This window comes from Lepus europaeus, chromosome 13 (assembly GCF_033115175.1).
Source record: "Lepus europaeus isolate LE1 chromosome 13, mLepTim1.pri, whole genome shotgun sequence".
Taxonomy (NCBI): Eukaryota; Metazoa; Chordata; class Mammalia; order Lagomorpha; family Leporidae; genus Lepus; species Lepus europaeus.
Genome location: NC_084839.1, coordinates 39,621,461 through 39,649,248, shown reverse-complemented (window position 1 = coordinate 39,649,248; position 27,788 = coordinate 39,621,461). Strand labels below are relative to the sequence as shown.

At 47.2% G+C, this 27,788-nt stretch overlaps 1 protein-coding gene across 1 annotated transcript in view; it reads left to right on the top strand.

Moving 5' to 3' along the window:
- Nucleotides 1-27,788, top strand: part of THADA (THADA armadillo repeat containing) — a 375,245-nt gene that overhangs the window by 306,436 nt on the left and 41,021 nt on the right. Inside the window, exons 32-36 of the mRNA XM_062209349.1 lie at nucleotides 10,261-10,640; nucleotides 11,225-11,343; nucleotides 11,692-11,764; nucleotides 15,095-15,248; nucleotides 20,405-20,536. Of these exons, the coding sequence (XP_062065333.1) occupies nucleotides 10,261-10,640; nucleotides 11,225-11,343; nucleotides 11,692-11,764; nucleotides 15,095-15,248; nucleotides 20,405-20,536 (858 nt within the window). The remainder of the gene's footprint in view (nucleotides 1-10,260; nucleotides 10,641-11,224; nucleotides 11,344-11,691; nucleotides 11,765-15,094; nucleotides 15,249-20,404; nucleotides 20,537-27,788) is intronic.

Genomic DNA, 27,788 nt, shown 5'->3' with positions numbered 1-27,788 from the left:
CCTAGTGAGCCGCGGCGCCTACCTATTCATCTGTTTTTATTATAACTGCCCTGTAGTATGTCTCAAAATCTGATATTGTGATGTTTCCAGCTTTGTTTTTGTTGTATAAGATTGTTTTAGCTATTTGAGTTCTCCTGTGTTTGCATATGAATGTCAGCATCATTTTTTCTATATCTGAGAAGAATGTCCTTGATATTTTGATTGGTATTGCATTGAATCGGTAAATTACTTTCAGTAAATGGATATTTTGATGATACTGATTCTTCCAATCCATGAACATGGAAGAATTTTCCGTGTGTGTGTTTGTGTATGTGTGTGTGTTCTCCTATTATCTCTTTAATGTTTTATAATTCTCATTATAGAAATCTTTGATAACCTTGGTTAAATTTATTCTGTGGTATTTGATTTCTTTCTTTTTTCTTTCTTTCTTTCTCTCTCTCTCTCTCTCTTTTGTAGCTATTGTGAATAGGATTGATCTTAGAAGTTCTTTCTCAGCTGTGGCATTGTCTGTGTATACGAAGGCTATTGATTTTTGTGTGTTGATTTTATATCCTGCCACTTTACCAAACTCTTCTATGAGTTCCAGTAGTCTCTTAGTGTGGATTCTTTTGCATCCCCTATATATAGAATCATGTCATCTGCAAATAGGGATAATTTGACTTCCTCCTTCCTAATTTTTATCCTTTTGATTTTTTTTCTTTCCTAATGTCACTGGCTAAAACTTCCAGGACTATATTGAATAGCAATGGTGAAAGTGGGCATCCTTGCCGGTTCCGGATTTCAGTGGAAATATTTCCAACTTTTCCTCATTCAATGGGACACTGGGTATGGGTTTGTCATAAATTGCCTTGACTGTATTGAGGAATGTTCCTTCTATAAAAGGTGTTGTATTTTATCAAATGGTTTCTCTGCATCTATTGAGATAATCATATGGTTTTTGTTCTTCAGTTTGTTAATGTTATGTATTGCAGTGATTGATTTGCAAATGTTGAACCATTCCTGCATACCAGGGATAAATCCCATTTGGTCCAGATGAATGATCTTTCTGATGTGTTGCTGGATTCGATTGGCTAGTATTTTGTTGAGGATTTTTGTGTCTATGTTCATCAGGGAGATTGGTCTGTAGTTCTCTTTCTTTGTTGCATCTATTTCAGGTTTAGAAATTAAGGTGATGCTGAGTTCATAGAAGAAGTTTGGGAGGCTTCCCTCCCTTTCAATTGTTTTGAATAGCTTGAGAAGAATGAGAAGTATTGGAGTTAGTTCTTCTTTAGATGCCTGGAAGAATTCAGCAGTGAAGCCATCCGGTCCTGGGCATTTCTTTGTTGGGAGAGTCTTTATTACTTATTCAATTTCTTTCTTGGTTATTAGTCTGTTTAGGTTTTCTATGCATTCATGGCTCAATTTAGGTAGGTTGTATGTGTCCAGGAATCTATCCATTTCTTCTAGGTATCCCGATTTGTCAGCATACAGCTTTTTGTAGTAATTTCTGATGATTCTTTTTATTTCTGTGGTCTGTTGTTACATTTCCTTTTTCATCTATAATTTTTTTGGTTAATTGGGCCAATGGTTTGTCAATTTTGTTTATTTTTTCAAAAACCCAGTTTTTCATTTCTCTGATCTTTTATATTTTTTGTTTTGATTTTATTTCATCTCTAATTTTAATTATTTCTTTTCTCCTACTAGTTTTGAGTGGGGTTTTTTTGTTTTTTTTTTGTTGTTGTTGTTGTTTTGCTGTTGTTTTTCTAGGTCTTGATAGCTCATTTATTTGGTGCCTTTCCAATTTCTTGATGTAGGCACCAATTGCTATAAATTTCCTGTTAACACTACTTTTACTATATCCCATAAGTTTTGATATGTTGTATTGTCATCTTCATTCATTTCGAGATTTTTTTTATTTCTCTTGATTTCTTCAGTAACCCACTACTCATTCAAGAGCATGTTGTTCAGTCTCCATGTGTTTGCATGTGTTCTAGAGATTCTTGAGTTGTTAATTTCCAGCTTCATTCCATTGTGGTCAGAGAAGATGCATGGTATTATGTTGATTTTTTTGAATTTGTTGACACTTGCTTTATGGGCTAGCATGTGCTCTATCATAGAGAAAGTTCCATGTGCTGGTTGGAAGAATATGTATTCTGCAACTGTAAGATGAGGAGTTCTGTAGATATGTTAGGTCCATTTGGTCTACAGTGTCAATTAACTCTGTTGTTTCCTTGCTGATTTGCTATCTGGTTGATCTATCCATTGCTGAAAGTGGGATATTGAAGTCCCCCATTACTATTGTATTGAAGTCTTTGTCTCCCTTTAGATCCCTTAACATTTCCTTTAAATAGCCAGGTGCCCTGTAATTAGGTGCATATAAATTTATTAGAGTCACATCTACCTGTTGAATTGATCCCTTGATCATTACCTAGTGCCCTCCTTTGTCTCTTTTAACAGTTTTTGTGTTAAAATCTATTTTCTCTGATATTAGGATGGCTACACCAGCTCTTTTGGTTTTTGTTAGCATGGAATATCTTTTTCCAGCCTTTCACTTTCAGTATGTGTGTATCTTTGTTTGTGAGATGTGTTTCTTGTAGTCAGCAAATAGATTAAAAAAAAAAAAGATTTTATTTATTTATTTGAGAGGTAGAGTTACAGACAGTGAGAGGAAGAGACAGAGAGAAAGGTCTTCCTTCCGTTGGTTCACTCCCCAAATGACTGCAACGGCTGGAGTTGTGCCGATCTGAAGCCAGGAGTCGGGAGCTTCTTCCTGGTCTCCCACGTGGGTATAGGGGCCCAAGGACTTGGGCCATCTTCCACTGGTTTCCCAGGCCATAGCAGAGAGCTGGATGGGAAGAGGAACAGCCAGGACTAGAACCGGTGCCCATATGGGATGCTGGCGCTGCAGGTGGAGGATTAACCTACTGCGCCACAGCACCAGCCCCGTGTTTTGTTTTTTAATCCATTCTTCCAGTCTATCTTTTAATTGGAGAATTGAGGCCATTTACGTTCAAGGTGACTATTGATAAGTAACAACTTTGCCCTGCCATTTTCCCATAAATATTCCTATTGTTTACTTTGGATTTTCTTTATACCTTTACTGGGAGATTTTCTGCCCTCACCTTCTTTCCTAGCGATGATCATGTTTCTGTGTGTAGCACATCCTTAATCATCTTTTGTAAGGCTGGACAAGTGGTGACAAATTCTTGAAATTTCTGTTTGTTATGGAAGGTCTTTATTTCACCTTCATTCATAAATCAGAGCTTTGAAGGGTACAGTGTTCCGAGGGTAACAGTTTTTTCTCTTAAGACGTGGAATATATCTTGCCATTCTCTGCTAGCCTGTAAGGTTTCTGATGAGAAGTCAGCTGTGAGTCTAATTGGAGATCCTCTGACAGTCATCTGGCGTTTTTCTCATGCACATTTTAGAATCTTTTCTTTATGCGATACTGTAGAGAGTTTTACTAACATGTGTCGTGGTGAGGATCTTTTCTGATCATGTCTATAAGGAGTTCCATGTGCTTCCTGTACTTGGATGTCCCTTTCTTTCTCCAAATTAAGGAAATTTTTTTGTTATTATTTCACTAAAAAGGCCTAATCCATTCTCTCTTTCCACATCTTCAGGAACTCCTAAGACCCATATGTTGGGTCATTTGATAATATCCCATAACTCTCCAACACTATTTTTTAGTTTTCTAATTTCTTCTTCCTTTTTTTGGGCTAAAATTTCACGGGAACACTTTGCTCCCCAAGAAAGATGAAGCCCAAAGCAATCAAGATTGAGATAGCCAGCAGAAAATTTAAAAACTACTTTCTGACAGAAAAGTGCTGCTAAACTTGAGACTGGGGAGCTGAACTTCATTCCTTTGTGTCTTGCAAACAAAAAGCTCTCGTAGAAATGAAAAATAAGTACCACATGTTGAATGTGAGATACGTGTGGAAAAACACATTCAGTGCTTCTGCAGGGAGAAATCCTGGTGGTGGAAACCATTTGCTGAACTCACACTGCTGCATGTTTGATCCCCTGTAACAGCAGCTGTAGCTGTGGACCCCAGCAACTCGCTGGAATCACCTCTGCCATCACGTGAAAGGCAGGCTTCCGGGATTCCCCAGTGTTTTCCTAAAGCTCTCAGAGGATTACTGAGCTGAGAACCGCTGTGCAAGAGGAAAGCAACACCTTTGTAGTCCCTGCAGCTTCTTCTGTTGACATATTGGGCATTTCTGTCCCCCAACCTCCTGTTCCACCAAGATGAGCCCTCACTCTCGTTCCAGGGACTCCCTGAGTGCCCCACCCAATTGGAAGCTGCACAATTGCAGAGCCTGGTCTTTCTAATTCATTATTACACCAAAACCTAGAAGGGACCTAGAACAGGCCCTGTACAGAGTGAGCCAACCTGCCTGCCTGCTAGGGACCTTTATAACGGGTATTCCTTCTTTGTAATTGCTAGTGATTTTCCTTCGCTGAATGTTTTTATTTGTAAGAGATAATGGGGTGTGGTGAATTTTCTAGCTCTTTACCACTGTGAAGTACTGGGCTGGAATCAGCTGGGCCATCCTTGGAACTGGAGCCGCCTCCGCACTCACCCAGAGCCCTGGGACGTTGTCCTGTGGAGTGTGCTTTTTAGCTGGTTGCACGGCAGAATTGCTTGCAGCCTTCTCGAGAGTACAGTCATCTGTGTCCAAAGCCACACCAACTGAATCAGAACCTGCAAGAGTGGGATGCAGACATATGTGGTTTTCAATAACCTCTCTTTAATAACCTTCACTTGAGGGCAGTGGTTTTCGAAATACAGTGCAGTAGCAGCAGCAGCAGCTGCAGCTGCAACAGAACCTGAGAGCTTATTAGAAACGTAGATTCACAGCCCGTCCCAGGCCTTGGCCCTCAGAACCTCTAGGGTGAGGTGCGGGCAGCAGCCTGTGTGTTAACCACAGCCGTCAGTTGGACAAGCTGTGCTCAGGAGTAACCCTCGGGGCCATAATTGCTGCACGACACAGAATATTTTTCCCAAGCTAGAGTCTGGAGAAGGTGCCTGAGTATCATTTGATGATTTTCTACTTTGTTGCTTAGACCTAACCCCTCTTGCTGCTCCTCGGTTGATACCTTAATTCAAGGAAACCATTGGAAGATCTCCCAGTGTCTGCTCCTAACTCTCCCTGGAGGGGCACCAGGCAGCCTTTGGGGCTCTTCGAAATTTGTTCCCTTTTTAACCACTTCCAGGGGAAAATAAGTACCTATTGCATTGATTTTTGGCATTTCTTAAAGCGTTTGTATTCTCTTTACCTACCTTTTCCTTTGTGACCTTGGGCAAGTAACTTAGTCTTTCTGTTTCCTCATCTGAAAATGTGGGGATAGTAATAACAGAACCTACTTCATTAACGAGTTAATACTTATTAAAATGCTTAGAGTAATACACAAGTGTCAGTTATGAAAGTAGTTTTTATTCATAGCATTAAATAATGGGTATGTATTGTTCTATAATAACAGAGTAGCACATGGTCAGAAATGCAGTCAGTCTTCCCTGTCCATGAGTTCCACATCAACTTACTCAACCAAGTGTGGATAGACAAAGATTGCATCTGTACTGAACATGTCAGACCTTTCTTCTTGTCCTGACTTCTTAAGCCATGCAGCAGAACCCTGTTGACTTAACGTTTACATTGTATTAGGTACAAGTAATCTAGATGTGGTTTGAAGTATGCAAGAGCATATGCTTAGGTTATTTGCAACCACCGTGCCATTTTATATAAGGGGCTGAGCATTGGGATCCTGGAACCAACCTCCCAGATACCACGGGCCAACTGCACTCCACACAAGTCAGCTTTTACCCCTAACAATTGGAGAGCACTAAGCATTTTGTAATTGTTATGGTTGTCTTACCATTATCATTGTTCTGAACTTGTCGTTTATCCTCCCATTGGTATTAAATCTCCTTAACAGCAGATCATTTTCCTTCTCAACTCTGAGTCTCTGAATCTCAAAGAGTACCTAATACATGCTCAGGAAACATTAATCAAATTATCCTACAAAGGAGCCCTCCCTGAGCATAGTCCGTGCCTCCTCCTTCTTTGGGGTGGCACCCTCATCCCTGGTTTGGGGGATATCATCCCTCTTTGAAGCCCCAGAGGAAGCAGGTGGGCCTCTGCGGCCCAGCAGACTACATCCCCTGCCTGGAAAACTCTCTTTCAGATAACAGGTTCCTCTGGAATTATCCAGAATGGTCCTACTCTTTGTCTTGTTTTTTACTACATTTTTAAGAAAAGATCTCTCAGCCATGTTTGACTCTTTGCCAAACAAATGAGATTCCTTTTTTTTTTTTTTTAACATTTTTATTTGAAAGGCACAGGGCCTACACTGTGGCATAGTGGGTAAAGCCACCACCTGTAGTACCAGCATCCCATATGGGTGCCAATTCGAGTCCTGGCTGCTCTACTTCTGAACCAGCTCTCTGCTATGGCCTGGGAAAGCAGTAGAAAATGGTCCAAGTGCTTGGGCCCCTGCACCCTAGTGGGAGACCTGGAAGAAGCTCCTGGCTCCTGGCCTCGGATCAGCTCAGCTCCAGCCATGGCGGCCATTTGGGGAGTGAACCAGCATCTGGAAGACCTCTGTCTCACTCTGCCTCTGCTTCTCTGTAACTCTGCCTTTCAAATAAATAAACCTTAAAAAAGGAAGGAAGGAAGGAAGGAGGGAGGGAGGGAGGGAGGGAGGGAGGGAGGAAGGAAGGGAGGGAGGAAGGAAGGAAGGAAGGAAGGAAGGAAGGAAGGAAGGAAGGAAGGCAGAGTAACAGAGGTGGGGAGAAAGAGAGAGAGATCTTCCATCCATTGGTTCACTCCCCAAATGGCAGCAGTGGTCTGAGCTGAGCTGGGTTTCCCACATGGGTGGCAGCAGGCCATTCTCCAGGAAAGGCCTGCTTTCCCAGGCACATTAGCAGGGACCTGAATTGGAAGTGGAGCAGCTGTGATACGAACTGCCACCCATATGAGATGTTGGCGGTAGCTTTACCCACCATGCCACAACGCCAGTGCCATGAAATTCCTTTTAAATGCAGTGTTGTCCTCCAGCAGCAGTAGCTGGGAGAGGGAGGGGTGGGGTACCTGCAGACCACAGTGGTGAGGTCTTCTCATTATCAAATCATAGTGGGATTAAGTTTATAGGCATTGAACACAGAGATGACACAAGGCTGAGGATCCTAGCTGATGCTTTATAAAGATGACTGCTTCTAGCTACAGCTGGGACTTCTGCGGAATCTGGGTTAAGAGCAAAGGTGTGGATGGTGGCCTCCGTGGGATACTCCCATGTGGGAGCTTGAGACCAGTCCCCAGTTTGTCTCCTGGGGAAGACTTCTTGAAACAATTTTGTGTGTTATATGAATATTCTATATTTTTAATTCCTGGATTATTGCTAGTCTGTGCTACTTTTAAAAGAGATATATTTATTTGAAAGGCAAAGAGAGGAAGAGTCAGAGAGACAGACCTTCCATCTGCTGGTTCACTCCCAAAATGGCCACAGTGGCTGAAGTAGGGCCAGTCCAAAGCCAGGAGCCTAGAACCCCATCTGGGTCTCCCATATGGGTGGCAGGGACACTAGTATTTGGGCCAGCATCCACTGCTTTCCCAGGTACATTAGCAGGGAGTTGGATTAGAAGTAGAGCAATCAGGACTTGAACTGGCACTCTGATAATAGGATCCTGGTGTCTTAGAAGGTGGCTTAACCCTCTATACCACAACACTGGCCCCAGCCTATGCTACTTTTCATTTCAGGTAAGTTTTTCCAGATGTTTTTGTGATCTCTATTATGTTATGGTAGTTTTCTAAAGGATAGAATTATCAGTCAGAGAACACTACCAATACCATGTCCAAATTTCAGCCAGGCATTTGATGAAGTCAGCCCTCATATTCTTGTAGCTAAAACACTATGGGTAAAGTGGTACAGTTAGGAAAATTCAAAACTGAGAAATAACTGAAAGCAAAGAGGGCTAGTTAACAAGTTGGTGAGAGTTCAGAGTGGGGTCAGAGGCTGGCACAGGCAGGAGTATGCTTTAACACCCCGAAGGGCTCTTTCCCCCTCCTGGCACAGTGAACATTTTTAGTAATGGGGTGATGTGGCTTTGATTCTGTGAAACTGAGATTTATCTAATTGCTGTTGGATGACAAATGTGTTACCTGAAGAATTGGGTCCTGAGAGGTACCCACAGCTCTCCCCCAGGTCTTCCTGCCCTGCTGAGTCCTGCCAGTTTTACCACTTCAGTGACTGCTACACCCGCCTTCTCCCCATCTCTTCTGTGTCAGCCCATTTTCTGCTGCTACAACAGAGGGTCACGGCCCGGGCACATTATAAACAACAGAAGTTGGGGTGAGCGTTGCGGTGCAGTGTGTTAAGCTGCTGCTTGGGGATACCCTCGTCCCATATCAAAGCACTCATTCAAGTTACAGCTTCTCAGCTTTCTGCTAATGTGCCTGGAAGACAGCAGAGGATGGTCCAGGTACTTGGGTTCCTGCCTCCCTCTCTCTCTTTCTTCCTTCAAATAAATAAAATCTTTTTAAAAAATAAATACAGAAAAATAAAGTTTATTTGCTCATGATTCTGAAGACTGGGAAGTCCAAGATCACAAGCTGCATCTGGTGAGGCCTTCACACTGAATGTAACATGGAGGACGTGCAAGCAAGAAGGCAAGAGAGGTTCAATCGCCTCCCAGACACACTGTCACGGTCACTGCTGACTCAGCATCACAGTGACAGCACTGACCTCTTCAAGAGGGTGGAGCCCTCGTGGTCTAATCACCTCTTGACCATCCTCTCTTGATTCTGTTACAGTGGCAGCCTAGGTTCAACATGAGTTTTGGAGAGGACATCAAACCGTGGCCCCTCCCTTGCTGCGGCCATTGTCATGGCTCCCTTAGACCACTGCAGTGGGCCTTTAGCTGCTTTCCCTGCTTTCGTATTGACGCTCAGGCATAAGAACACCGCCAGGACATTGTTCACCTGGTTTTGTTTACGTAACCCCACGAAGGCATTCCCTTGCCTGTGGAAGAATGACAAGGCTCCTCCTCATGGTCTAGGAAGCTCTGTGTGCCGTGATCGTATTTCTTACCCAGCCGTGTCTCCTGCTCTCGCCCACGTCACAGTTCATGCTGTAGTGGTGTCAGCACGTACTTCCCGGTGTGGTCCATTCTGTTTCATGCTGTTGAACCTTTGCTCAGGTGATTCCTCTACCTTTTGGTTCTAATGTATTTTCCCCTCTGTTTTCCTTTGAGATTCAAATTATCATTTATACTACTTAGTGGAACTATTTGTTCATAAATTCTCTTTCTGAAACTAAACTATCAACTCGTTAAAGGCAGTGGCCTTATTTTACTTAGCACCTAGTACACAGGCAATAGGTTGCTTTTTTTTTTTGTTTGTTAATCAAAACTAAGACTATGAAAAGATCTCAGCAACTAAAAGGCAGACCAGAAAACTTAACAGAGATAAAATTTAACAGGGATATACTTGGGTTTAAAACAAAGAAAGCGGGTCTTGACCTTAGTACCAGAGTGTAAGGTGGGAGAATGACTCACCACCATCGAGTAGACCATGTGAAAAAGGGCTGTGGTTTCAGTTGACTTTGCACTCCGTATGAGTCAGCAGCACGAGGCACCTAGTTACATGAGTAACCTAGTGTGCTGAACACAGAAAGCAATGGTCCTGCTGGAGAGCCATGATCCATTCCATGGGCCAGGGCTATCCAAGGAGGGCAGCTGCAATAGTGAGAGGAGGTGAACGCCCCTCCCCCTTGTGGGGAAGGGAGTGAGATGTTCCATTTGGAGAAGATGATTGTAAGCAAATGCCTAAGGAGCTGTTCCTCGGGGTGGCTCGAGTGGATCTCTAAGAAGAACGCTGTGATGGTTAGATCAGCTAATGATGACTCATGAGCTCCAAGTCACCGTAGGACTCAACCAAGAGCTTCTGGGAAGTGGGTGCTGTAGAGGAGACTTGAGCCCCTGCAGGAAGCTGGGACTAGATGCCCTTTTCTCCTGGTCACCCCTGAAGCTCTTGAGTCGAGGGTGGTGCCCTGAGCACATCTTCTGATGGTAATGCTGCTACTTGCTGGGATAGGAATTGCTTCTGAGCCTGGAGCCTGAACCTTAGGGGGCTAGTCCCTCACCACCTTGTTTGACATCTCCTCAAGAATAACATCTAGTGGCCCAATCTAGTGTATTCAGAGCCTTCCATTGTCCTACCTGCTTCTGTGGAAAGTTGAGTAGAGTGATGGTCTGTTTCTCTTGCTTTTTTCTTTGCTTTCTAGTTCTTGAGAGTCTCGGCTTCTGGGAAGAAGTCAGAGGAATCATTTCAGGATCAGAGCTGATAACAGGATTCCCTTGTACCTCCAAGGTGCCGGGCCTGTCCCAGTACCTCCAGAGCCTCACCAAACTAGCCATTGCTGCAGTGTGGGCAGCAGAGGCCAAGGCTGGAGAGCATCCAGGGGGTGTTCCGATCTCCCTCTCTCAGCTGTTGGAGTCGTCCTTCCCTGAAGTGCGCTTGCTGACCCTGGAGGCCCTGTTGGAAAGGTTGCCTTCAGTAGCCTGTGGCTCAGAAGAGAAAGGACTGCAACCCTTGCTGTGCAGTATGGGCGAGAAGTTCCTGCGGTTGGCAATGAAGGAAAATTGCCCAGAATGCTTCTGCAAGGTAAACCACCTGGTGTGCTGGCCAACCCCTTCCATGCCCTCCATTCTTTGGTGAAGCACCATGAAGGTTAGCGTGGGCTGGGGCTCTCCAGGGGCAGTCAGCCTCCAGAAGGTAAGGGCCCTCTTTGTACAGTACTTGTTGTGGCTTCAGCCTGAGTGGCGCTAAGAAAGCTGTCAACAACAGTGGTGTTGATGGTGGACATTAACTCTCTGCCACTCTCAGGCCACTCTGGGATGTCTAGGAAGCAAATCATTGGAAACTAACCGTAGCAAGTGTCAGAGGAAGTCGCAGCCGACATGCCTGTTTGGATGCAGACGGCTGCCTGGAAAGCACCATCAGCAGTAAAGAGTACTGGCTTGGGAATCTGGGTGTCCGTGTGATCCCAAGTCAAGAGGGACCATTAGGTTTGCCATTGCTGTAGCCTATCCCAGTCTGCCAAGAATCTTACCAGGGAAATGGGCAGTCCCTGAAGCCTTTGGAAAGATAGACCCTCTCATCAGTGTAAGTGATTATTATTTGACATCTGGAGACTTTGCCTCTGAGTCTTTCTCCCCTTCTTTTTTTCATGGATTTGACTCTCACAGATACTGAAAATTCTCCATTGCTTGGACCCCGTTGAGTGGCTTCCCCAGACAGAACACTGTGTCCATCTAACCCCAAGGGAGTTCCTGAGCTGGACCATGGATATTGCTTCCAATGAAAGGTTTGCGCCCAGCATTCCCTGTGCAGCCTAGGTGGGATGTGTGAGCCCATCTGTCATTATGGCATGAACTTGCACACAGTTCTGGCCTAAGGGCTTACGAACTGTATTTCTTTCTAAGTGTCAGCTGGGGAGCCATGTTCTAAACTCAAGCAATCGAATGATGTCGGAGTTTCACATTAATAACAAAATATAAATTGCTTCTGGAAGCATTTGTGTAGCCAGGAGGTGGAGATTTCCAGTGTTCACATATGTCTGAATTACTGATTATCTGCAAAATCCATCTGCATATAAAATATTTGATTTTCATTTTGTGTATGTGTGTATGTGTTTTTGCTTCCTTTTTTCCAGATTTGAAATTCAGAGTGTAGCTCTGAGACTTGCCTCCAAAGTGGTTGCCCACCACCTTCAGGCACATGAAGAGGTAAAGCTGATTGCATCCTGGGGCTGGGTTTTGTGCTCTCAAGGAAGGTGTCCATAGAAGTAAACCGTCCCAGGCAGTCAGAATCACTATGACGTGTGGGTTTTCTACTTCGGGTGTGATTTGTGGAGTCTTTGAGCCCTGCCTTTCTTTGCTCTGGTCTTGGGCATTTTTCATTAATCTGTGAGGCTAGTAACACAGCCTCCCCACAGTACACATGCTCAAACCCCTTGTTCTCCTTCATTTTTCTAACTTAACTCTTTATTTAAAGAATAAACAAATCAGTTCCAAGGATATTTAGGATTGCAACCTACTGATCTAAGTATGAAAATCTGTTGCCAGAAGCTGGCTGATTAAGCCTCTGTCTTTGGCGCCGGCATTCCATATGGGTGCTGGTTCAAGACCGGCTGTTATGCTTCTGATCCAAGTCCCTACTAATGTACTTGGGACAGCAGTGGAACACAGATCAAGTGCTTGGCCCCTGCACCCACCTGGGAGACGCAGGAAGAAGCTGCAGGCTCCTGAATCCAACTGACTCTGCATTCAGGCCCATATGTGTGCCACCTGTTTTGGATGTCCTCTAGGGAGGAACTGGAACTAAAGTAAGCAAGTAATTCCTGGGAAGATGCCTCAAGACAGATATACACATACTTAGTAGACAAGAAAGATCCCACCATTGCACAATTACCCATGGGAGGCAGACAGTCCCACAGTAAAAGATACAGATTATCATTACCATCCTGTGATAGCGGGGGCACAACATTGTAGATTCTGAGTTCCGGCAGTAAGCCCAGCACTGAGGCACAAAGCTGAGCGGAGATTGGAGGTACTCGTCTAATGAGCAAGAGAGTAGAGCATCTGGTGCCCTCTTAGGGAGGTAGGCAAGGGCTCTGGGAACCAGAGGAGGGAGGGTTCCTGGGGTGCAGAGGAAGACGTCATAGAGGAGACTGTTAAGTTCAGAGAGCCTGGGGCTCGGTGGAGATAAAACCAGAGAATGAGAAATAGCAACAGGGAAACAATTTCCTTGGCTCTGTTATTCAAAGGCAGGCGAGGAGCTAAACCTAGGATACGCACAGGAGGTGAAGGTGGAGGAGTTTGGAAGAAAAGTAGGCCACGACAGCCTAGTAAGTCTGTCAAAGACATCATTCTGATCTAATGCTACTTTTAATTGTCATGGGCAACTGAAGTCACCGCTTGATACTTGAATGAAGTGATACTCAGTGAAAATTGGGAGCTTTCTAGGAAGAGGAAACTGAACAGAACTGTGGAGAAACACAGAAAAGAAGTTCCTGGAGGAACCTAGTTTCCTTTGTGCATTGGGAGTTAGCACCTTCCTCAAGGCCTGAGGTGCCATCAGCTGAGTGCCAGAGGTGATCTGACAAATCAGATCTTTCATATCTTTTATTTTTATTATTTAATATCTTCCATATGTAATACTGAAAGTGCCTCGGTTGATAGAGGAGGTGTCTTCATCCATTTTCTGCTGCTGTAGCAGAGTCCCAGGGATTGGGTAATTTCTAAAGGAAAGAACTTTAATTCTCACAGTCCGGGGGGCTGGGATGTCCAAGACCATGATAGCAGCATGTGGCAGGGACCTTCTTTTCATGTCATAACATGGCAGAGGGCATCACACAGCGACAGAGAGAGAGCGGGAGACGGAGAGGGAGAGGACCAATGCTAGAGAGCTCATTTTTCATAGCAAGGCCACTCCCATGATAAGCAGCTTGCTCCTGTAGTAACGGCGCTTATCCCTGCATGAGGACCCCAGCCTCATGACCTCACAGCCTCTCAGTGTTCATCTCCCAGTACTACCACAGAAGCAATGAAATTTCAACAGGAGTTTGGGAGGGGACAGTCAAACCATAGCAGGAACCAAAGTACTTGTGGAGTAACAATCCTATTTCTAGAAAAAGGAAAAAAACAAAATTTAAAAGATGACAACAATGCAGATACCTGTACAATGGATGGGTGAGTAAACCAAATGTGGTATATCCTACAATGGAATATTATTTGACCATTAAAAAGAAATGATTTATATACCCTGAATCATGGATGAATCTTGAATACAGTATGCTAAGTGAAAGAGGTCAGTCAGGCACACACATAGAGATAGAGAGTAGATCAGTACTTGTTTAGGGCCAAGGGAAAGGGGGGATGGGGGCATGATAGCTACAGGGTACATAGTTTCTTTTTATGGAGATGAAGATGTTCTAAAATAGACTGTAGCGGTGGTTGTGTATGTTTGCAAATAGCCCAAAGACCATTGGTTTTGAATGGGTGAATTGTCTGATATATGAATTATGTCTTAATAAAGCTATTACTGTGAAAAACAACAACAGGGCTTTGTTTAGACAGTTTTAGTATATTGCTATAAATTTTTTTAAAAGATTTATTTATTTGACAGGTAGAGTTACAGAAAGAGAGAGAGAGAGAGAGATACCCCATCTGCTGGTTCACTCCCCAAATGACCACAACGGCTGGGGCCAGGCCAGACCAAAGTTAGGAACCAGGAGCCTCTTCCAGGTCTAACACATGGATGACCAGGAACCAAGCATCTGAGCCATCCTCCTCTGCTTTCCCAGGCACATGAGCAGGGAGCTGGATTGGAAGTAGAGTAGCTAGGACTTGAACCAGCACCCATGTGGGATGCCAGTGTCACAGGTGGCGGCTTAACCCACTACACTACAATGCCATCCCCTGGTATAAATGTTACATAAATTCATAAGCACTGTAGCTTAAGCCAGATAGAAGCAGTCCATGGTGGATACAGTGGCCTGACAGTGTTGGGTCCCTGTGGCTTCCATCTTATGGTCACAGGGGTTGATCCAGCTCCCCCATCTTGTCCTTATCCAACTAGCAGCAAAAGGAAACCCTGGAAATGCAGATCATGGTTACTTCCCTGGGATGCAGCTTCCACTCCAGTGGCATCCATTAGGCAGAACTTAACCCAGCTGCAAGGGAAGCTGCCAAGTGTGGTCTTCAGAGGGGTGCTAGAATTTGGGCTCTGCTCCTGAAGATCGGTTGTTAGGGACCAGAAGTTATTTGCTACCCAAGGCTTCCCCATAAATTTGGCCTTTACTGAAGCTGTCAAGTACAGTGATGTTGTGAAAAGAACTTTCTCTCAAGTTCTAGCGATTCCATGTTACTGAGAGACAAATCAGTTTTCCTTCCTCGGGCTTGTGTCTTTTTCTCTAGTTGGGATAGAAAAACAACTGAACTAACTTCCACTGAGTGGAGACTAACTTGCAGCCAGTTTGGTGTGGCTTCACCCTAACCCCTTGTCGGCCCAAGGTTGCATTGGGAGCTCCTAATGGCTACACTGTGTGCTTTCAGAGCAGGCACTCCATAGCCCCGGAGCTGAAGCGGTGGGTTCGGCTGGTGGTCCTGTCCTGTGGAGACCATCTGCCCACAGAGTCCAGGCTGGCTGCTGCACACGTCCTCACCAGCACCACGCCGCTGTTCCTCACCAACCCCCAGCCCCCTCTAGGTAAGTATGCTGGGGTGCGGGATTGCTGGGGGGAGGGGGTCTGTAGTGCCATTGTACCTAGAGGTAGATTCTCTGAGCCAAAAGAGAAGGGAAATGACTAAAGGCAGAATCACCGCGCCGGTCCAGGTTTCAGTGTGTTCCCACTGTCTCAGTTCACACTCTAATCACTTCCACCAACAGCCTCTTAACTCGCCTCTGTTCTCTCGGTCTTATCCCCCAAGCCATTCTCCACAAAGCTTCCAAAGAGCTGCTGTGGTCTTTCTGAAATGCAAATCGAATCATTTCATCTACTGCTTAAACCTTTGAGTGGGTTCCCATTGCCTTCAGGATAAAACCTAAGCACCCTTTAACATGGTTCATAGGGCCCTTCCTGTTGTGTCCCTGGCCCACCCCTCCCACTTCACCATCCACCTCTCCCCACCACGGCCCCATGCGTCATCAGCAGGGAGCAGTGCTCCATAAACAAACCACTGCTTGACTGCCTTCTGTTTAGCTTGCAAGGCTGCGCCGAACTGTGCCCTCTTCCAGGAAGCCTGTCTCAGTAAGAGTGAGAAGTGATGGGGTCAGGGTGGAGCCGTGGCAGTGAGGAAGGAGAGAGGATGGCTTCCACAGTTATTTCAGAAGGAGAGTCACCAGGACTCAGTGTTGAAGTCGAGACAAAAGGAGGACTCCAGGGTGAATCCAGGCTTCCAGCTTAAGTGACTGGTTAGGCTGTTGCTTCCTTTCCCTGAATTTGGTGTTAAGTTGAGGGCACCTTAGGGACAGGTTTTAGATCAGATGGCTGTACAGGTCTCAGCCGTTTTCCAGTTTTGTTCTTCCCTTCCGGGTCTCTCTTCTTACGACCACTGTCTGTTTCAAGAGTAATAATTAGGAAAGGCATTGCGTCAGGCATGTTTAGGAAAGCCGAGCTTGGGAAACAGACGTTTAGTCTGGACCCACATTGGAGGGCCTGAGTCTGACACCAGTTCTGGCTCCTGATGCCAGCGGATTGCTGACCCTGAGAGGCGATGACTCAAGGGGTCAGGTCCTTGCCACCCGCATCAGAGACCCAGATGGAGTTCCCAGCTCCTGGCTTCAGCCTGGTTCCACCTCAGCTGCTGTGAGCATTTGGGGAATAAACCAGTGGTCAGAAGATCTTTCTGTGTATCTCTTCCCACTACCCCCAAACTGCTAATTTAAAAACAAAAACAAAAACAAAAAACAAAAACAAAAAACTAGGGTTGGAGAAATCCTCAGGAATTGAAAAACATAGGAGCTTATTTGTTGTTTTAATTTTCAAAATTCTATTGTTTGGATTTTTGTTTTGTTTTCTTTTTACCTCTTATTTATCTATTTGAAATGTAGAATTACACAGAGAGGGATGGAGGGAGGGATCTTCCATCTGCTGGTTCACTCCCCAAATGGCTGCAACAGCCAATGTTAGGCCAGGCTGAAGCTGGGAACCAGGAGCTTCTTTCAGGTCTCACACGTAGGTGGGAGGGCCCCAGTACTTGGGCCATCTTCTGCTGCTTTCCCAGGCACGTTAGGAGGGAGCTGCATAGAAGATGAAGCAGCTGGAACTCGAAACTGCACCCATATGGATGCCAGTGCTGCAGGCAGCAAAGCTTTTTGTTTAAAATCGTAAGTTTTGATAAAAAGTAAAATTCAAGACCTAAAACTGTGCTTCAATCATGGTGCCGCCCTCTCCTGCCATATTGAATCCCTACTGTTGTGCCCTGATTGTCTTCCCCTCTGTCAGTGGAATCCCATTTTTGTTTACCTCTTCCATGGCCAGCCTTCAGGAATAAAACATGGCACCTGCCTCCAAGAAGCTTTTGGTATTAAAGACAAAAGGGAAGGATTGTTTTTTAGAGTTTGAGATTCAGATTTTATGTGTTCTAAGAATTCAAACCAAAGAAGTGTCTCACTTTCCTGGATTTCTTCTGTTCATAAACTTTTCTTTGATACCCTTTTTCTTCTCAGTGACTTCCAGCCAATTTTCTTACCTGTGAGGGAGGACTAAAAGGGGACTTCCATGCTTGTGGTGTGTGATTGGATGCAGAGGCAGAAGAACAAAGTTTACAGACTTCGGTCATGCTCCTCCATGACATGCATAGCATTTTGTAGCACCTTTTCTTGGTGACTTCGACAACTCTGATCATGGCTCAGAACCAGCAAAATGTGTGTGGAACAACCTAGAGTTGCTGGGTGTGATTGAGTCCTGGGCAAAGGCCGTTGGTTTGTACTGAATTGCTGATCCGGTAGAACATTACAGAAGTGAGGAGGGTGATCCATGGTGGCTGATGGCCTGCAAGAACTGAGACAGGGGCTGTTTCTATGGCACAGTGGGATAAGCTGCCACTTGCAGTACTAGCATCCCATATGGCACTGGTTCAAGTCCTAGCTGTTGTGCTTCCAATATAGCTCCCTGCTAATATGCCTGGGAAAGCAGTGGAAGATGGCCCAAGTGTTTTGGCCCCTGCATCCATGTGGGAGTCCCAGAAGAAGCTCTTGGCTCCTAGCTTTGGCCTGGCCCAGTCTCAGCTATTGAAGGTATTTGAGGAGTGAACCAGCAGATGAAGGATACCTCCCTCCCCTCTCTATCTCTCCGTAACTGCCTTTTTTTAAAAAACAATTTTCCATATAAAATCTCCTTTTTTGTTTTTTAGATTTATTTATTATTGAAAGGCAGAGTTACAGAGAGGCAGAGAGAGAGAGAGGTCTTCCATCCACTGATTCACACCCCAGATGGCCCCAGTGGCCAGAGCAGTGCCAATCCAAAGCCACGATACAGGAGCTTCATCCGGGACTCCCATGTGGGTACAGGGGCTCAAAGACCTGCTTTCCCAGGCCATAGCAGAGAGGTGGATTAGAGTGGAGCAGCCAGATCTCGAACCAGCACCCATGTGGAATGCCAACACTGCAGGTGGCAGCTTTACCCCCTATGCCACAGCACTGGCCCCATGCCTTTCAAATAAATAAATAAATAATTTTTTTTTTGACAGGCAGAGTGGACAGTGAGAGAGAGACAGAGAGAAAGGTCTTCCTTTGCTGTTGGTTCACCCCCCAATGGCTGCCGTGGCCGGCGCTGCAGCCGGCGCACCACGCTGATCCGATGGCAGGAGCCAGGTGCTTCTCCTGGTCTCCTATGGGGTGCAGGGCCCAAGCACTTGGGCCATCCTCCACTGCCTTCCCGGGCCATAGCAGAGAGCTGGCCTGGAAGAGGGGCAACCGGGACAGAATCCGGCGCCCCGACCAGGACTAGAACTCGGTATGCCAGCGCCGCTAGGCGGAGGATTAGCCTGTTGAGCCACAGCGCCGACCCTAAATAAATAAATCTTAAAAAAAAAATAATAATTGAGAGACAAGGCCATAAGCAGAGGTCCGCGTTGTGGCATATCAGGTTAAACCAACACCTGCATTGCCAGCATCCTGTATGGGCATTGATTTGAGTCCCAGCTGCTCCACTTCTGATCCAGCTCCCTGCTAATGCACCTGGGAAAGCAGCAGAAGATGGCCCAAGTCCTTGGGCCCCTGCATCAATGTGGGAGACCTGGATGGACCTCCTGACTCCTGGCTTGGCCTGGCCCAGCCCTGGCCATTGCAGCCATGTGGGGAGTGAACCAGTGGATGGAAGACCTCTCTCTCTCTGACCCCCAAGCTCCCCATAGCTCTGACTTTCAAATAAATGAAAAAAATCTTTTGAAAAAAAGACATAAGCATGTGTGAGGATAAACCAAGGGCAGTGCAAAGTCATTAATAAAAAGGAAACCGACTAAGCAGGGAAGGATCTCCGGTACAACTGGCTCTATTAAAGGAGGAAATGTTCAGGAAGGGAAGTGTCAAACCCCAGAGAACAGTTAGAAAGGGCAGATTCTGAAAGACTGAGCAAAATGTAAGGCCAGGGTTGTAACTGAAAGACGAAAACGAAACCCGGTGTGGAGCCGTTGCTGTTCTTGGTTTGACTGCAGTTTTCTGACTCTGGTGTCGGATTCCCCATGGACACATCGGGGAGGGAGAGGAGGTTCTGGGGACAGGACGGCCTCCTGCTTAAGGATAGCCATGCTGTGTGGTGGTCTTCGCTGGCCCTGCATGGAGACCCCCTCCAAGCCAGCCCCACCCCACCTGTACCACAGGTGTCCTCTCAGCACCTCGCCCTCCTCCACCCACCCTCAGGAAGTTTGTCTCAGTTCAGCAGTCCGCTGTGAGTCACAGCTTCAGGATTTCATTCTGGACTGCTCACCGCCGTGTCTGGGCTCTGCTTTCTTGTTTGTCATCCATGGCGGTACCTGGCACAGGCCGTCAGACGGTGCCCAGGAGCAATGGCACTCAGGTAGTGGACCCCACAGACAGTGACACGGGCTGCTGCCCTTATCCTGGGCCCTGATCCATTTGTGATTCTTACCCCCAAAGCATAATCTGGATTGATAATTTGTTGTCAGAATGTGTAAGCTCACAAGTGAGTTTTAGCCTAGTGGTTAAGACACCCACATCCCACGTCAGTGGACCAGGGTTCAAGTCTGGATTCCTCTTCTGATCCAGCTTCCTGCTAATGCAGGCCCTGGGAAGCAGCAGTAACTGAGTTCCTGCCACCCACATGGGAGACCTGGATAGATCCCAGCTCCTGGCTTGGTTTGGGCCAACCCCAGCTATTGTAGGCTTTTGAGGTGCATGGGTGATTCATTCATTCATTCTCTCTCTCTCTCTCTCCACTCCAGTAAATAAATAAATATTTTAAAATTTTTTCAACTTTCCATAATTAAAGAAATAAAGAATTCCTGAGTTCACTCAGGTTAACACGGGGCTGGTTTCCTCAAAACACTCTTAATGCATAAAATTTGAGTTTTGAGAATCATGACACCCTGGGAACAGCTAGGCCTAAAGCTTTTGTACCCAGGCAGCACCTTCTGGGGGCCTTCCTGGTGCTGGTTGCCCCAAGAAGACCTGCCCTCTCTCCCATGCCCAAAGAAGATACTTCCTAACCTGCCCGCCTAGAGCTCTCTCGCTTGCTCGCTCTCTCTCTCATCCTCAAGTCTTCGTATCTTGCAACACCAGGAAAAAAGGAACAGCTGTTGTTTCCATTCAGCACTGCTCCCTCCCACCGTGGGTTTGAGATAGCGTTTGTACCTGCTTGTCAATTGCATCCTGGGTAATCCAAATTCCTTTTGGTCTTCTAGAGTTGCAAGACACACTTGCTCTCTGGAGGTGTGTTCTCAACCTCCTGCAGAGCGAGGAGCAAGTCATCAGAGATGCAGCCACGGAAACTGTGACGACTGCCATGTCACAAGAAAATACCTGCCAATCAACAGGTACCTTGTTCTGATCCTTTTGTCTTCCCTGTTGTTCTAAGACAGGGTAGGTACACTCTTATGTATAGAGCCAGAGAGTGGCAGCTTTGTTGACCGTTTGGTATGGTCTCCATTCTATGATTTTAGTGGGAAAGCAGCCGTAAACAATAGGTAAGTAAATGGGCATACCTGTGTTCCAATAAAACTTTATTTACAAAAACAGGCAGCTTCCCCAGATTTCATCTGCCTTGCATAATTTGCTGACCCCTTCTCTAGGACATCCTTGAGAAAAGTTGTTTTGAAGGTAGAAATTTAATAAACAGTGTTGTTTGGTTTTTTGCTAGTTACATTGTCATCTGTTTTAAATAAGGCCATCTTGATTATCTGTGTTACATAACCCAGGAACCACAGATCCAGCCTTTTGCTCCTACGTGAGTTTTCACATGCAACACAAACAGATGATTACTTGTAAGTTAAATTTCTCCTCTTCACGGCTTGGCTCCTCATCTGCTGGTGACATTAACTCAGCAGACAGGAGGAGAGCAAGAAGAACAGCAGTTCCGCGCTCACATCCGCAGTGTGGTCTGGGCCAGCCCTGGCCTGGGGGTGTCTGTGCGTGAGGGCAAATGCTATGGGAGCAAAAAGGAACTCTGACAGTGGGTAGAAGACAGGCTGCAGGGTGGCAGGGGCAGGGGCTGGTGGAGTAGAAGCAAGGTCGTGCCTCTGGACAAGTGGCCAGCTGACAGTGTGACTGCTCGAGTGGACCTAGGCTCCCTGCACTTGGGACACGTGTCAGGAAAGGTCTGTGGGCCAGCCAGCCATCCCAGTGGAAAGCAAGACCATTGGAGGCAGGGAGTCACAAGCTGAGGCAAGAAGTGCACTGCAGAATGGGAGAGGGAGGCCGTCAGTGTTTGTTACTGAGCCAGGGGCCCATGTGCCGTGGCCGGCGCTGGTCCCCGAGGCAGTGCACAGGCCTGTGCTCCCTGGAAGCTTCCCAGAATGTGTGCGCTTTCTGGTTTCGGAGTGCGTGTGTCTCTGCACACCTGGAAGCACCTGGTTTTTAGTCATCCCCCAGATACAGAGCAGGTTAGCCAGGAGCAGCTTCGCAGTCCCCGTGTCGTACAAGCACCTCCCCAGCCGCAAGCTGCCAGACTTCCTGGGTGCCCCAGTACTGGGTCCGTCCTTAATCCAGTGGCAGCTTGTCTGGGGAGGATACTCAGTGCCCAGCAGGTGCTCTGTATGTATTTGGTGGAATATAATGCTTGGGAGATTTCTCTTGGGCCCTCTGCACTAGACATGGGCAAGATGACTCCGTAGTGGATTTATAGGTGGGACTCTTAACTCTTAATCAGTAGTCTTTGCTCTACTACTTTTATTTGTTTCAGAATCTTTTCAAGTTCATTTATGGTAAAAATATACAATCATGTTCTTCTTCCTTCCAATCTGAGTTTTTTCTCAAGAAGTAGAAATAAGTAATTTTATGTTTAGTGTCTTATGCACGTGAAACTCCTGGTGTGAGGAGGTCTCTGGAGGAATAAAAATGTAGCTATTTATCCTCTGGATCTAAAAAGGGGGGATATTAGGTGTGGAAAAGATAAAAATCCTCAACAGCTAAATGCAGTTTAGTTGTTCCAGATCCTATACTGGAGGGGGAAAACCCCTATTAGGAGCTTATCAGAACAGCTGACACATTGGATGCTGTCTGTGGATTAAAATCGATATTATAGGTTTCCTGAGTTTGATAACTAGATTGTGACTTTGCAAGAGGAGATTTTTGCTCTTTGGAAGTATGTGCTAGAATATGAAGGACTGACAAGACATGACACCTGTAACTTACTCTAAAATGGTTGAGAGGAAAAGAAACTGATTTGCACATGTGAATGTTAACCAGAGCTATAGACTTGCTACACTCGCATCTTTTTGCATGCTTGAAATTCTTTCAAAATAAAATGGTTTTATTAAAAATCAAGTTTTACAACTAGAAAAGGTCAACACAGTAAATATTGGCAGACCACTTGATTGATTTAAACAATTAATAACTCAGACCTCAGAATGACTTCTTTTCCAGAAATTATATTAAAACATCTTGCCTCTACTTTTTAAATCCATTTTGAATGAATTTTTATATCCAGAAAAATCAGATTCAAGGCAGATTCTCCAAGTGTAAATATCCCAGAACCTAATGGCACCATGCAGTGGCCCTCACTCAGTCCAAGTGGCACTTGCCTGGGTGCGCTCTGAGCTGCCTGATGAGGGATGCTTGCAGCCTCCATGGCACAGCCTGGGTTTTCAAGCACACAGTACGGGTCTCTGCTTCAGACCACAGAGTCACTGAGGAGTGAGACCTGCCCCTGACTTCTCACTTGAGTTGGTTGAGCTGACTGGCTCATCACAAGTGCGGTGTCTGGCTTCAGCATCTCCTACGGATATCTCGCTGGTGCTAACTCTTCGCATTCCTTCAGCACACAAGGACTCTGTGGAATAGACTGCCCAGGGCGTTTTCTTTGGTGTTCCGTGTTAGTTATCACTGTTGCATCTTGACTACCTTAAAAATATATGTTGTTTATTTTGTTCCCAAATCAGTGATTTACTAAATGCAACAGTAAAATAATATCATTACATCATATTAACACTTTATAGCTTCTTTGAGAAGTCAAAATTACAATGAAAACATTAGACTTCATTCTCACTTTTCCTCCAGATAAAGAAAGAAAAATCCAAGGCCACGTATCTGAGACCTCATGTGGTAAATGAGGGCTGCATGCAGCCAGAGCTCGGCTCCAGACTCGCTAGTAATTCCTGCTGGGGAAACACGGTGGCAGCTGAGGTGCACGCTGCCTATGAGGTCTTGGAAGGGTCTAGAACCGGGAGCGGGCCCAGAAGAAGGGATAAGTGACACACAAAAACACAGAAGGAAAAGCCAAACCAAAGCATGGATTTGTGAGAACGTGGGAGCTGGCTGGTTAGCAGGGACTGCACTTGTGTGATCAGAACACAGGCCAGGGGCTGGTGCTGTGGCATAGTAGGTTAAGCCTCCACCTGCAGCGTCAGCATCCCATATGGGCACTGGTTCATGTCCCAGCTGCTCCTCTTCCAATCCAGCTCTCTGCTTCTGGCCTGGGAAGGCAATGAAAGATGGCCCAAGTGCTTAGGCCCCTGCACCTACATGGGGGACCTGGAAGAAGGTCCTGGCTCCTGGCTATGTATAGGCTCAGCTCTAGCCATTGCAACCATTTGGGGAGTGAACCAGCAGATCAGAGATCTTTCTGTCTGTAACTCTGCCACTCAAATAAATAAGTGCAGTCTTTAAAAAAAAAAAAAAGAAAAGAAAAGAAAAAGGAACACAGGCAAGGGAGAGGAACAGGAGATGAACCTAAAAAGGCTGGGTCACCCACACTTGGAATGGCCTTGAAGGCCAAGCCAGTGGCTTGCCTCAGTGGATGATGGGAAGCTGGAGAGGGGTTCAGGAGCATGGTGTTACCAGAAATGTGTCTGAGAAGCTTTCTCTGGTGTCATTGCCAAATGGATCACAGTTGGGAGTGAGCAAGAAGAATCCGGGGGCAGAGAGACTATGGTCTGAGTGTAGGTCAAGTGTCTCCCCCAGAGTCCATTGTGACTGGAGGTTTGGTCCCAGGGTAGAGGCGTGGGGAGGTGGAGCCTGATTGAAGGTCCTTAGGTCACTGGGGCGTGCTCTTGGTAGGTAGTTCTTGTGCAACCCTTGAGTTCTCAAGAGAGGGTTGTTATTAAAGGAGCAAATCTGCCCCCTCCCCAATCCTCTTTCTCTGCCTCTGGTCAGGCTGCCGCTGCTTGGCCTACCTGGCACGCTTCCACCATGCATTCCTCCATGAGGTCCCGCAGAGGGGAGAGAGGGCGCCCACCAGTGTTGAGTTGACACCAGCACTGTGCCTTTGGACCTCCTAAACCATGACCTGGACAGAGCTCCTCTTTGTGAGCGCCCTGCGTCGGCATTTCACTTGAGTTGCCAGAAGCTGACCAGTGCAGAGACCCACTGGGAGCAGGTAGTGGCAGTCCTCAGGAGTGAGGGATTGGAGAGCAGAAGAAGATGTACTTGGGGAAGTTTGAGGTTAGACTTGTGGGTCTCTGTACTGGTCAGGCTACTCGGGAAGAGGAGCTCTGTCTGGCTCATGGTTTTGGAGGTTTCAAAGGCACAGTGCTGGTGTCAGCTCAACACTGAGAGAAGGGTGTGTGAGCTGGCTTGAAGGGTTCAAACCTGTGAGGTATCCAGGGGAAGCCCCTCAACGACAGCGCTGCTGTAGAAGTTGGGCTACGGCATTCCAGGAAGTAGAACTACCAGGAACCGGGAAGGGCATTCAGGCTGCAAGTCATTGTGATCTGGGACAAAGTATTCTTTAGGCCTTGGAGGGACTGGCAATGGATATTGCGAGGGCCAAAGGGAAACTTTATCTGTGGTGGGAACAGAGTGAACTGTTCTGGCTCTGCCCTCTACAGAGCACAGCCCAGCTATCCTGGGAGCCCCAAGACTTGTTGACAAGTTTGGCCCCAGTGGGCACTGGCCTGGACCTGTTGGAGAAGAGGCAAAGGCGAGATCCCCTGGTCCCGAGTGTGTCTCCCTAGCATGTCGTTTTGCACAAGGTTGGCTTTGGGTACAAGTGTGTGGCGTGAACTGCTGGTTAATGATTCTAGGAGGCCAGAGGGGTAGCTCAGTGTTTCAATCACCCCCCTAGAGCTGGACCCTGGCTGTCCTGCACGTGCTACACCCACCACGAGTCACAGCCTCTGAACAACTCTCGGTGGAGCAGTTTACACGTATGATCTGAGGGAGCCCACGAGGCTCTCCCTGACCAGTCACAGAACCTGCAGAGGGGCACAGAGGAGTGGTGTTTGTAGGGCTTAGGAGCGGGGGTTGAAATGTGCCCTAGGAGAAGAAGTACATGAGCAGGACTGCACTGAGGCCTGACCTACTCCCTGCCCTGCTTTGACTTGACCTCAACCTTTTGTGTGCTCAGGAAAGAGTTCCAGTAAGGACAAGAGACCCCGAGAGCGTCTCCACCAGGCAGCTCACTCATGTCTGTTTCCTATGCCGTTGGGATTTATTGTCAGATTTTATTGGCACCAGGGCTTCCCTGTGGGGAGAAAACAACCTGGGCAGCGTTGAACTTTCTTTCCATTTGTGTGGGTCTCAGGTTGGGCAGAGTCTGGATGAGAATGACAGGGGAGGTACATACGCATCACAGCGCCTGTGGAGGAAGAGGGCATAACAGCCATGTGGCTGGGCTGTGGGAGGGGCACTCCCTGCAGGGCTGGGCGGTCAGGACCGTGGCTGGGGCTCCCGCATGGCCTTTCCTTCTGTGCGAGGGCCCTTTGACGCTGATGAGGGTGGCTGGTGGAGTTCAGCTTACTCTGCTGCAGAGACTGGGGAACGTGAGCATGGGTGGCTAGATCAGGAGACCCACCCCCACCACCCAGGCAGAACCCACGTGTCCCACTGAGCAGAAACCAGCCCCTGGGCGCTGGATGGGCCAGGGGTGCAAGTGGGCAAGAGCCTGCCCTCCTGTGCTCCCCAGACTGGCTCCCTCTGCAAGAGGATTTGTAGCTTCTACCATTCTTTGCACCTGATCCACATGGCCTCCTCCATCCCTGTTTCCATGTGTGGGACTCAGAGAAAGATGGTAAGGGGCCAGCAGGCTGCTTGAGTTGATCCAGTCCCTGCCCCCACCAAGCCCCTCACCTGCAAAATGTCGTGTGAAATTTCTGCTCACCCTGCTGAGTCGGGACGTTCAGTGGCCATGCAGTGAACCTGCCTCCTTCCAACACCGCCGCCCTCCAGGAGTGCCCCTTTCTCTGAACAGCCATGGCACCTGGCCATGTGTCATCCTGCTTTTCTGCTCTGTATCGTTTTCTCTTTCATGCGCTTCAGTGTTATCTTTCCATCGAGCCCACGAATTTGGAGATTAGAGACTGTCTTCCATTAGGTCTACCGTGGGCGCTCAGTTAGTGTCACTGGCTTGATCTTTCACCACCGTCAGTGCTGAGTTCTGTGAGGAGACTGAACGTGCCCTTGGAGACAAGGAAGAGCTGGGGGACCGCAGAGGGACCTCCCCCTCTGGCCCTGCAGAAGGGCAGTGGTGGTCGCTGACTGAGACGCAGCGGAGCAGCAGTCTTCCTGGAGTACTGTCTGGGGCTCGGAGTCCTGTAGGATGTGGCCTCTCCTCACTCTTCCGTCTGGGGCCCAGACTGCAGCCCCAGGGAGCCAGCCCAGGGCTCCAGGGGCCATGGCCCTGGGTTAACCGGGAGACACCAAAGAAGCCTGTGCTGGGCACCGTGACCTGTGGAGATGTAGAAGCAACGGCAGAGCTCACAGGGAGGCGGGAAAGTACAAACCCAAGTGAGACTGCAGAGCAGAGGAGTTGGGCAGGTAGCATGGCGAGGCTGAATCCAGACGGCCACATAGCCCAGGACGAGGCCTGTGGGGCCTGTGGGACCTGTGGGGCCCGTGGGCCTGTGGGGCCTGTGGGGCCCGTAGGACCCGTGGGGCCTGTGGGGCCTGTGGGGCCTGTGAGACCCATGGGGCCTGTGGAGATTCGCACTGAGTCTCGATGCTTCACCCCCAAAACCTGTAAGGCTGTCCACCAGCCCCAGCCCAGCAAAGGCCTCGTGTGTTTTTCAGCTCAGGCCCTGACAGGGCTTCCAAAGGCATCGCTGCTTCCTGCCTCAACCCTCCACTGGCTGCTCTCACAGTCCGCCCGGGGCGCTGCCTCCAGAGTGGCCTTTCTGTCCTAGGGCCGGAGTATGGCTCCAGACTCCAGCTCACCTTATGTCCAGGCTTCTTTGTGCCTATTTAAAAATTATGCATTGTTTTCCAACCCCACCTCTCTTTCCTCCCCATGTGATGTACAGGTATTTCTTTCACTGTTTAAGTGGAGGCAAGAGGTGGTCACATCCAGCAGAGTGATTCAGTCAGTCAGTCAGTCAGTCAGCAAATACTTTGAAAGCACAGTGATGTCTTTGCTGGGCCCGGGGTTTTGGCCTGGTGATTAAGATGCTGGTTAGGATAACTGTATCCCACATCAGAATGCCTGGGTTTGAGTCCCAGCTCTGGCTCCTGACTCCAGCTTCCTACTTACATAGAGCAGCGCTGATTGCTCTCAACTGGCTTCAACCCCACCCACCCTCACCCCACCCCGGCCTTTGGGGGCATCTGGGAAGTAAGGCAGCGGATGAGATTTCTCTGTGTGTGCGTGTGTTTTAAAAAAGCAAATAAAAATTTTAAATAATAAAACCACCAACCTGG